General features: G+C 33.5%; 1 protein-coding gene across 1 annotated transcript; it reads left to right on the top strand.

The window, feature by feature from the left end:
• Positions 1–4,653: 4,653 nt before the first annotated feature.
• Positions 4,654–8,096, top strand: LOC107613582 (cellulose synthase-like protein B4). Its single transcript, XM_016315651.3, has 9 exons — positions 4,654–5,020; positions 5,089–5,422; positions 5,521–5,646; positions 5,724–5,840; positions 5,933–6,145; positions 6,234–6,354; positions 6,449–6,636; positions 6,840–7,190; positions 7,404–8,096. The coding sequence occupies exons 1-9, from the start codon at positions 4,758–4,760 to the stop codon at positions 7,983–7,985; spliced, it is 2,295 nt and encodes a 764-aa protein (XP_016171137.1). The 5' UTR covers positions 4,654–4,757; the 3' UTR covers positions 7,986–8,096.
• The last annotated feature ends 3,579 nt before the right edge of the window (positions 8,097–11,675 follow it).

The following is an 11,675-nucleotide window of genomic DNA, read 5'->3' as shown; positions in this document are numbered from 1 at the left end:
ACCAGCGGAAAATGCCCCAATTCGAATTGATGTCCCAGTAGGACAAGTAGCCACTGAAGCAAATTCACGCCAGAAGCGTGGTAGGGCGAAAAATGTCCCAATTCGAATTGATGTCTCAGTAGGACAAATAGCCACTGAAGCAAATTCACGCCAGAAGCGTGGCAGGCCTGTCGGTTCCAAAGATAAAAATCCTCGAAAGAGAAAAGAGGTAAATATTCCTGTTGAAAAAGACATAGTAAAGACACCTGCAGTTGTCCAAAATTCTGATATAATGCCAGAAGACGTTCAGGTACCTGAAAATTATGAAAATGATGAGATCTCGATAAATTATGTCTTTACAGGAGAGAAATGGGACCGAAATAAGACAATTGTCAATGAAATATTTACATATAATGTGGCATTAAATATCATGCATGAAAGTAAGGATCTTGAGCCAAGATCAGTCGAAGAATGTCGACAAATGAATGATTGGCCAAAATGGAAAGAAGCCATGAAGACTGAATTAGACTCACTTGCAAAACGTGAAGTTTTCGGACCTGTAGTCCGTACACCAGAAGATGTAAAACCTGTTGGATACCGGTGGGTATTTGTGAGAAAGCGAAATGAGAAAAATGAAGTTGTGCACTATAAAGCCCGACTTGTGGCACAAGGTTTTTCACAAAGGCCCGATATAGATTATGAAGAAACGTATTCCCCTGTAGTGGATGCGATAACATTGCGTTATTTGGTCAGTTTATCTGCATATCATAAACTACATATGCATTTAATGGATGTGGTAACAGCCTATTTATACGGCTCATTAGATCGTGATATCTATATGAAAGTCCCTAAAGGATTAAAGATATCTAAACCATCCAATGAATATTCACAAGGATTATACTTAATTAAATTGCAAAGATCTTTATATGGTCTAAAGCAATCTGGACGAATGTGGTATAATCGTCTTACTGGGTATTTGACCAAAAATAGATTTAATAATGATGATATATGCCCTTGTGTTTTCATAAAGAAAACTGCATCTGGATTCATTATTATTGCTGTGTATGTTGATAATTTAAATATCATTGGAACTCCTGAAGAGATTCCAACAATTATAAAAACTCTAAAGGAAGAGTTTGAGATGAAAGATCTTGGAAAGACTAAATTTTGTCTCGGCCTGCAGATCGAGCATACAAAAAATTGGATCTTTATTCATCAAACAACATACACAGAAAAGATCTTGAAAAGATTTTATATGGATAAGTCACATCCATTAAGTACCCCAATGATTGTAAGATCTTTGGATGTGGAAAAGGATCAATTCCGTCCTAAAGAAGAAAATGAAGATATCCTTGGTCCTGAAGTACCATATCTTAGTGCCATTGGAGCGCTAATGTATCTTGCTAATAATACGCGACCCGATATATCATTTGCTGTGAATTTACTAGCAAGATATAGTTCCTCTCCAACCAGAAGACATTGGAGTGGAATTAAACAAATCTTTCGATATCTTCATGGAATGGTTGATATGGGATTATTTTATCCCTATGGATCCAAGTCACAATTAGTTGGCTATGCAGATGATGGATACTTGTCTGATCCACATAAAGGGAGATCTCAAACAGGATACCTGTTCACATATGGTGGTACAGCTATATCATGGAGGTCCACGAAACAGGCGATTGCTGCAACATCCTCTAATCATGCTGAAATACTAGCAATACATGAAGCTAGTCGCGAGTGTTTTTGGCTGAGGAGTGTGCTCCAATATATTCTGTCATCATGCGGACTGATTGATCAGAAGATAGCTCCAACTGTCCTGTTTGAAGATAATACAGCATGTATTGCTTAACTTAAAGGCGGATATATCAAAGGTGATAGAACAAAGCATATTTCTCCCAAATTCTTCTTCACTCATGATCTTCAAAATCAAGGAACAATTGATGTTCAACAAATTCGCTCAAGTGATAATCTGGCAGATTTATTCACAAAGTCACTCCCAAAATCTTCTTTTGAAAGATTGGTACATCAGATTGGGATGCGCCGATTTCGAGATATGAAATAATGTCGGCAAGAGGGGGAGACTGTACTCTTTTTTCCTTGGTCAGGTTTTTTTCCCATTGGGTTTTTCTTGACAAGGTTTTTAATGAGGCAGTCCCCATCACTAAAGGATATTGTACTCTTTTTCCTTCACCACTGAATTTTTCTTTAGTAAGGTTTTAACGAGACAATAATCCTAAATGGGCATCAAAGGGGGAGTGTTGTGATAAGATCATATGTGGATGCCCATTTCCAAAGTAGCTTAGTTTATCAAGGATGACTCTATTTATTATAGTTTGAAAAATGTCATCATGTACACCTATAAATAGAGACTCAAGCCTCTCAATAAAAATACACACAAGCAAAAGACAATTTTCTCTTTCTTTCATGTTGCAATACTTCTTTCTCTCTCTTTATATTTTTATTCTTGTTACCTCTTCATTATTTATTTAGTTATTTTATAACATTAAGTAATACTCTTATTACTATTATTCTATCTTATATATTCTCTGAATGAATTGTGCAAAATATTTTTAATCACATTCAAAATTTTAACATAATAATATCTTTTTATTATGTAAATTTTTAATATATCATGCATAATTAATAAAATTAATTTATAATTTTATGTTATATTTTTTGTATTTTTATTTTCAATTATTCTTTTATTTTTTTAATTAACAACTAAAGAAAATCTTAAAATTAAGCTATAAAATACTATCTTTTAAAATATGTCAGTAAACAAATAAATAATTTAATTTATAAATAATATAATACTTTTAAATTTATATCATATAATACAATTAATTCAGCTTGGCGCGATGCACTGGTGTAAATATAGTAAATATAGTAGTGCATATCCAACAAAACAAACTAGGCAACCAATGTAAGTAGCACGAGGAATCCAACCATGATTCCATCATTTCCATGAATATCCATCCAATTAATCAAGCACCCGTCAATTATAACCAAGATATTTTCATCCCATATCTTTTGAACCGCCATTGCTATATTATTGAAAAGAGAAATATTAAAGGGTCATTAAATCATCAACGTATGTTGCGTTTAATTAATTCCTACTTGAATGATTAATCTTGAAAGAGTAGTCGAATCTCGCAGAAGTGTGGTCCCATTTGAGACAATTTGAGTCAAACACAAACACTTACTCTAACAATTACCAAATATTATATGATTTTTTTAACAAACATGCATGTTCTAAAATGTTGCCAAATATGTACTTCTTTTAGTTAAACAAACTGTCATATAGAAAGTAACAATACGGTGCCGTAAGTTGATGAATCAAGAATGAATCTGCATGTGACTGGAAAGAAGGAATTCATAATAACAAAACCAAAATATTTGGTAACAAAAAAAAATCAACCAAAAACAGTCATAACTTATCTTATTTAATATTCATTAATTGTTACGATAATTAATTAATATTAAATAATACAAATTCTACTTATTTTTTTTTTTTTGTCTACCTAACATTAACCATAATAAAAATAGTTAAGCCATCTTTTGTCTTTCTCCCACGCCACTGGACTCACCGCACGTACTTTTCTACTTGAATATAATACATTGGGTTATATGTTAGGTAATTAATATTTTTTTGAGTAAAATAAATAATTATTAATTAAATTAAAATATATTATATTTTTAAATTATTTATTTAAATTTTAATATTAAAATAACTATTCACATACTTAGTAAAATGAACATTCAATATATTTATTATTCACATTATGGGAGCTATTTAGATAAAGATGCCTAAAATATCTTTATTTAAGATGTTTTTCAGTAATTAAAATTTAACATATATAATCGATTAAATCATATTATTTTTGTCAAAATTAGGCTAGACAAATTAATTTGACCGAAAAAATAGTGAATCAAATTTTGAACTGGTCTAAATTAATATTATTTTTTTATAAAAAATGACTACAATATCTTTATTATAGAAAATAATTAAAATACTCTTATTATATATATATATATATATATATATATATTAATTTTAAAAATTCTAAATCCTAACCTTACTATAGAAAAATTAAGAACTAAAATTTAGAATGATCAAAATTAATATATATAATAGAAGTATTTTAGTCATTTTCTATAACAGAATATTGTAGTCATTTTCTATAAAAAATAATATTAATTTAGACCGATTCAAAATTTTGATTCACTATTTTCGGTCAAATCAATTTGTCTAATCTAATTTTGACAAAAATAACACGATTTAATCAATTATATGTGTTAAATTTTAATTATTAAAAAATATCTTTATAAAAAAACGTTTTTAACATCTTTATCTAAGTGACTCCGTAACATTATTTAGTATTTTTATTATCTATTTATACTTTTCCAATCCATATAGATCCAGATATGATTAGTGTTGTTTTCAATTTTAAACTATCTAATTTTAACAATACCATGTATCATGTATGTATGCTTGATTATTACCTTGGAATGTGGAAATTAAACACCCTTATCACTTAGCTTGGACTTAGTCTATGTGACCCTGACATCATTTGTAGATTTTTTCGCCTACAATTTCAGGAAATTCAAACCACACATACCCATGATAGCAATATAAAAAAACAAAATTGATATTTACCCTTTTTTCGTATACACTTTTAATACTAAAGAAACTGTAGAAGAGACAAAGAGAGATGTGGTGATGCATATAAAACTCTTCTATTACCTAAGTAAGTAACTGTCTTTGAGCAATAATAATGGCGAGTCATCTTCCTCTGTACGAGAAAATATATATAAAGCGCAGGTTTCAGAGAGTGATGGACACTTTGATGTTACTGCTCCTCCTCTTGCTCCTCACCTACCGTTTCTTCTCTCTACTTGACAGCTTCACCGTGCCATGGTTCCTTGCTTTCTTGTGCGAGTCTTGGTTCACTTTCACTTGGATTGTCATCCTCAACTGCAAATGGAGCCCCGCATATACCGTTACCCACCTTCACCGTCTCCTTCAACACTATCAGCAGTATGCTTCCAATTTCATCACATGATTATTATTATGTATGAGCTGAGTTTAATTTGTTGTGGTTTCAGGGAAGATGAGCTTCCAGCAGTGGACTTGTTTGTGGCAACTGCAGATCCAGTTCTTGAGCCACCAATCATCACAGCTAACACTGTTCTATCACTATTGGCGCTTGATTACCCTTCCAACAAGCTAGCTTGCTATGTTTCCGATGATGGTTGCTCCCCTCTTACCTTCTATGCCCTTGTTGAGGCCTCAAAATTTGCAAAGCTTTGGGTACCCTTTTGCAAGAAGTACAATCTCCAACTTACAGCACCCTTCAGGTTCTTCTCTACTAGTCATTCCAACCTTATTAGTACTGAACAAGACTCACATGAGTTCAAACAAGAACGCTCAAAAATGCAGGTATACTAATACTACAATACAATACTATTATTAGATAAGAACATATATATATTGAATAAAAAAATGATATGTCTCTTTGTGTGTATTTTAATTTGCAGGATATGTATGACAAGCTTAGCCGAAAAATTGAAGATGTGACCGCAAAGGCAATTCCATTCCCACTTGATGGAGAATATGCTTCTTTCTTGAACACTGACAGAAGAAATCATCCAAGCATAGTTAAGGTATATATAAACATGCTATATTATTAGTTAACCTATTATCTATGATCCTTTTTTCTAATATGTACAATTATTGACAGGTTATACTGGAGAACAAGGAAGGAGTTTGTGAAGGGTTGCCTCACTTAATCTATGTGTCTAGAGAGAAAAGGCCACAACATCCACACGAATACAAAGCAGGAGCTATGAACGTGTTGGTGAGTTTAATTTATTCCCACATTGTTACAATTAATTCCCTGAATCACTGGAATAACATTAATTTTGCGTGCGTGTGTGCGTGCCTGCGCAGACAAGAGTGTCCGGGTTGATGAGCAATGCTCCATTTATGTTGAACGTGGACTGTGACATGATGGTGAACAATTCAAAGGTTGTTCAACACGCCATGTGCATCTTGATGGACCCTCATAAAGGAAAAGAAATAGCTTATGTTCAGTGTTTCCAGAAGGTTTATGATGGAATCAAAGATGACCCTTTTGGAAATCAGTGGGTGTCTGCCTTTGAGGTATAAAATAAATAAAACCATCCATTAATTTGTGGAAGAAATTAAATGAAAAGAGGCTCATAATATAAATGGTTTGTTTAATGCACAGTACATAATAAGGGGCATGGCAGGGCTCCAAGGACCTTTCTATGCAGGAACAAACACATTCCATAGAAGAAGTGCTATGTACGGTCTTTACCCTCATGAAATTGAAACTGGTAGAAATAAAGGTTGTATTATATTACCATCCCATGTGCTAAATCAAATTATTCACTTGTTCAATACATTAACATAACCTCATCAATTTGATTCTTGTGCATGCAGAGAAACTAGCAGAAAGTGTATTGATAAAACAATTTGGAAGCTCAAATGAGTTTGTGAAATCAGTAGCTAGTGCTTTGGAAGGGAATTCATATTCTCCTAATGATGATAGAAGTCCTTCCAATTTCATTAAGGAAGCAATTAAAGTTTCTGATTGTAAATATGAACATGACACTAGCTGGGGCAGTGAGGTAGGATACACTATCACTCAAGCTACATGTACAAAAAAAATCAATCACCAATTAATAATAACTTAGACAATACATATATTTATATACAAATATATAATATCTGATTTTTAATATACGGATAAAATTTTTAACACACTGCATATACAATAAAATGAACAAGCATGTTTTTGTTTATATAATTTAAGCATGTTTTGGTGGTGTAGATGGGGTGGCTATATGGATCAATATCAGAGGATGTGCCAACAGGGATCAATATCTTGAAAAAAGGTTGGAGAGCAGAATCATGCACTCCAGAACCGGCACCATTCACAGGATGTGCTCCAGGAGGGTTACTCTCTACAATAGTACAGCAAAAGAGATGGGCCTCGGGCCTCACTGTTGTGTTCTTTGGCAAGAACTCTCCTCTTATGGGCTGTCTCTTTGGTAAGCTCCAATTCAGGGCGGGCCTGTCTTATTGCTGGCTTACCAACTGGGGCTTGCGCTCTGTCTATCTAGTCTGCTATGCTGCACTCCCTCCTTATTGCTTAATCACCAACACCAATTTCTTGCCTAAGGTATGTAACCTTTATTAAGGGAAATCTCATTTATTACTCAAATATTTTAGATTTTGCGCCTTAATTGCGACACATTAAATATGTTTTAGGAATATGCAAGTATTTCTCTCGTACTCAATGTATAAAGAAAAATGATAATTACATGTAATACAACTTGTGTTATAATTGATATGAGGTTATTCTAATTCAATATTTCAAATTTTTTTTTTTCAGGGTGAAGGGTTAATGATTCCTGTTGCAGTATTTGTGATATACTACTTGAACAGCCTAATAGAGTACGTTACCATTGGGTTGTCATTAAGAGAATGGTGGAACAACCAGAGAATGACCATAATCACAACCAGTACCGCATGGTTCATTGGTTTCTTGAGTGCCATGGTGAAGCTCTTAGGGATATCCGACACAGTCTTTGAAATAACACAGAAGGAACATCCTAGTAAGACTTCTGGTGGTAATAATAATAACAATGATGAAGAAAAAGAAGAAGATGCAGGTAGGTTCACCTTTGAGGATTCAGCAGTTTTTGTGACAGGAACAACAATTTTGATAGTCCAAGTGACAGCATTGTTGATAAAGTTTATGGGGTTGCAACCAGAAGCAGCAGGTGATGATGAGAGTGGCAATGGGGCAGGTGAATTGGTGTGTAGCATGCTGTTGGTAGTGTGTTTCTGGCCATATCTAAAAGGATTGTTTAAAAGAGGGAAATATGGGATTCCATTTTCCACATTGTGTAAATCAGCACTTCTTTCATTTGCCTTTGTGCAATTCTCTAGATATACCATTAATGCTGCTTGATTATTAGTACACTTCTTATAGCTTCTGATGTATTCTATGATATCCTGTATTCTTGTATCAATTATTGCTGAACCAAGAAAAATGTTACAAAAATAGTCAAATAATACCATCGCTTTCTTATAAAAAAATTTATTCAAAATCTAAAATAAAAAAAGACATAAAAAAAACAAACATCTAAAACATATTAAAAAAATGCATCTAAAATTTAAAAAAAAAATAAACATTTAAAACTAGTAAGAATTATCCAAAATCTTAAAAAAAAGACGAAGACCATATGTGACTATCAGTGCACGAGTGATGGACACGTGGTGCTGTGGCACAGATTTGCCCAAAAAGAAGAAAAAAAAAGGAGGAAGAGCAAAAAAGAGATAAATGTGGACACTAAATACTGAAGCACATTTTTTAAAATTTAAAAAGTTGACTCAAATTTGTTTGATTGGTTGTACTTTTAGTTAATTATCTATATTTTTTATAACGATACTGTCATTTTTTTTATTCGTCAAATTTAGTCCAAATTTCTTAATTTGATTTATAACAAATTTTAAATATTTAAAATTTATTAATTTTTATATTTTTAAATTAAATATTAATTATTTAAATTTTTTTTACAGCTACACACTAAATTTTTAAGAAGCATAAGAAACACTTTTATTTATTTTCTTAAGACCCCACAATCTACATGTGAAAGTGAAATGAGCACTGAAAAAAGATTTTAAAGTGATTTTATCCAAGCTTATCTTTTTAAGAAATTGGAAGATTATTAGTTCGAATATTTTGAATATAATTAGAAAATTTTTTTTGAAGATATTATTGATTTAAGGATGATGAAAATTTTGCTAGTTCTAATTTTTAAGGTGGATTCACCAACATCGATGAAGGAATTTAGACTTATTAGTCTCTGTAATATGATTTACAAGGTCATCATTAAAGTTCTAGTCAATAGACTCCGTCTTCATCTCAGGAATATTGCTAGTCCTTTCTAATGGAGGTTTATTCCTAGAATGGGAGCACCGAACAATATTATTATAGCGCAAGAGGTTCTTCATTTCATGAAAAGGACTAAGTCAAAGAAAGGAACTCTAGCGTTTAAGGTTGATTTAGAAAAAGCATATGACAGAGTTGATTGGAGGTTTCTAAAGCAGACCCTCATGAAATTCAATTTTTCTATTCTTACAGTCAACCTGATTATGAGTTGTGTCACTTCATCTTCTTTGTCTGTTCTTTGGAATGGCGATAAATTGGACAGTTCTACTCCTAGACGGGGTCTTTGACAAGGAGATCCTATATTTTTTTGTGTTGTGTATAGAGAGACTATCCTGCTTGATTAACCATCAAGTTTTTATGGAGAGGTGGAAGCCGGTTGCTATTTCTAGAGGGCGTCCGAGAATTTTACATTTAATGTTCGCCGATAATTTGCTTCTCTTCTGCAAAGCGGAGAAACGACAAGTTCAAAATATAATGACAACTTGGAGAGTTTCTATAAAGCTTATGGGCTAAAGATTAATATGGAGAAGTCTAAAGTGTTGTGTTTTCGTAATGTTTCAGCAACTAGAGAAAAATCTTTACTGGGATATCCTCCATTCGTTTCATTCAGAATTAGGCCAAATACCTCGAGATTACTCTTAGTCATTCTCGGCTGACGCGAGCATCTTTTAATGAAGTTCTAAATAAGATTAGAGGACGGCTAGCCAGCTGAAAAAGGTGTTACTCAATAGGGCGGGAAGGCTCTGTTTGATCAATTCGGTTGTGGCAGCTATTACTACTTAGCGCATGCAAATCTCTCTTTTTCTCAAAGGGATAACAAATTCTATAGCATCTATGATAAAAAAAATTTCTTTGAAAAGATCAAGCCAATGGTCAGGGGCTAAATCTTGTTAGCTGAAAGGTGTTGGTCACTCCAAAGAAGTTTGATGGTCTGGAAATATGGGATCCATTTTGTACTAATATTGCTCTTCTTGGAACGTTAGTTTAAAAACTCTTTCATTATTCCCACAAGCTTTGGGTTCAGCTATTGGCAGTTAAATACCGTTTTTCTCTGGGTGACACTTTCAACTGTTCTACAGATAATAGATCTTATGTTTGGGGGATTCTATGTAAAATTTAGGATATTTTGAAGGATGGTTTTAATTGGTGCATTGGAATTTAGACCAAAATTTTTGGTTCTCTAAATGGAGAAAGAAGGGCAGCTATGTAATGAGATGGATTATATTCACATTTCTGATTCGAATCTCCGGATTTTAGATCTACGGTCGGTTAGGGAGTGATATATTGAGAAGGTCTGTTCTCCTTTTCACTAGGTTTTGCATGAAAGCATTATCTCCTACAATTAGGATGTGCAAACGGGTTCAGTAGTAAGCTGGACTTAGTCCGATGGGCGGCTAAGGTTTATAATGCCCTTATGGCTCTGCAAGAAGATATTTAGATGGGAGAAGAGAGAAAAATGGCTTTGGCTTTGGTGTCAACTTGTTCCGAAAAATATCAAATTTTTTACTTGACTTTGTGTGTGAAAGGCACTACCTACTGATGGTTTTTGTCTCAGGAGAGGCCTTTCACCTACAGATAACTGTCCCAGTTGTTTGACTTGCCAGAAAACAGTTTTTCACTGTATTTGAGATTGTCCAAAAACTCCGTTTATTTGGCAGATTTTAGAGATTTTCGATCATCCTCTGGATTTGAAGAACTGGTTCTTGTCCCATAGTAAAAAGCATCATTTTAGGTTCTTTTTTGGTTTATGGTGAATTTGAAGAGCTAGGAACAATGAGATTTTTAACCATCATGAGCCTTGGCTAGGGGTGGCAAACGGGTCTAAACCCGCCGGGCTGGCTCGCGTAACCTGCCAAAAAAGGCGGGTCGGGATGGAAAATTGGGACCGCCAAATAGCAAAAATCCGTCTAACCCGCACCGCTTAAACCGTAGGTTTTGGCGGGCTTTGGCGGGGCGGGGCGGGCTTCTCCGCCGGGCTTAGTGTTTTTTTAGTGAGGGAGTATTTTTACAATTTTTTTTGCCAAAACCTAACATTTTCCAACCTAATCCCAACCTAACTTACAAGAGTATGAAGATAAAATTGAGTGGTTTGGATTATGTTTATGTTACTTTTGAGACAATATTTATAATTATGTTTTAAATTATGTTTATTTTGCTTTGAAGAGAATATTTATACTTATGTTTCGGATGAAAACTTGGTTTATAATTATGTTTATTAGATATTTATAATTACAAAGATTTTAATATTTATGAATATAAAAAATATAATTTTTTATGCCTTTAGAAATTATAAATTTATTAATATGATTGTGAAATTATATATATTATTTAGTAGTTAATAGTAAAAAAAAAAGAGGAGATTTGGCGGGCTTAGCCCGCCAGCCCGCCAAAGGGTAGGCTTCTGGTGGGGCGGGGCAAGCTTCCCCGCTTGCCACCCCTAGCCTTGGCCTCCTTTTAAAGTAGCTCGTATGACTTTAACCTTCGAGAAGGAGGTTCGGAATAATGTCTTTGAATGACAACGAATTTCTATTTCTTCTATGATTAGTTGTTCTTGGGTTTCTCCTTCAATGGGTACTTTTAAGATTAATTGTGATGCTAATTACTCTGGTTCTGGGGATCGGATTGGTTTTGCCTATATTAACAGAGATTGAGACGGAAATCGGCAACGACACTGTTTGGAAACAATAGAGAGCTGCAATATTCTTC

Source organism: Arachis ipaensis, chromosome B8 (assembly GCF_059453495.1).
Source record: "Arachis ipaensis isolate K30076 ecotype BB chromosome B8, ASM5945349v1, whole genome shotgun sequence".
NCBI lineage: Eukaryota > Viridiplantae > Streptophyta > Magnoliopsida > Fabales > Fabaceae > Arachis > Arachis ipaensis.
The sequence above is the reverse complement of the archived record's forward strand: the minus strand, read 5'-3'. Positions and strand labels throughout refer to the sequence as shown.

Bases quoted from the DNA above. Each gene is read 5' to 3' on its own strand.
- LOC107613582 (XM_016315651.3), top strand. From the start codon at position 4,758: ATGGCGAGTCATCTTCCTCTGTACGAGAAAATATATATAAAGCGCAGG. The intron at 5,647-5,723 runs GTATATATAAAC...AATTATTGACAG, and splicing joins ATCATCCAAGCATAGTTAAG to GTTATACTGGAGAACAAGGA. The intron at 5,841-5,932 runs GTGAGTTTAATT...GTGCCTGCGCAG, and splicing joins CAGGAGCTATGAACGTGTTG to ACAAGAGTGTCCGGGTTGAT.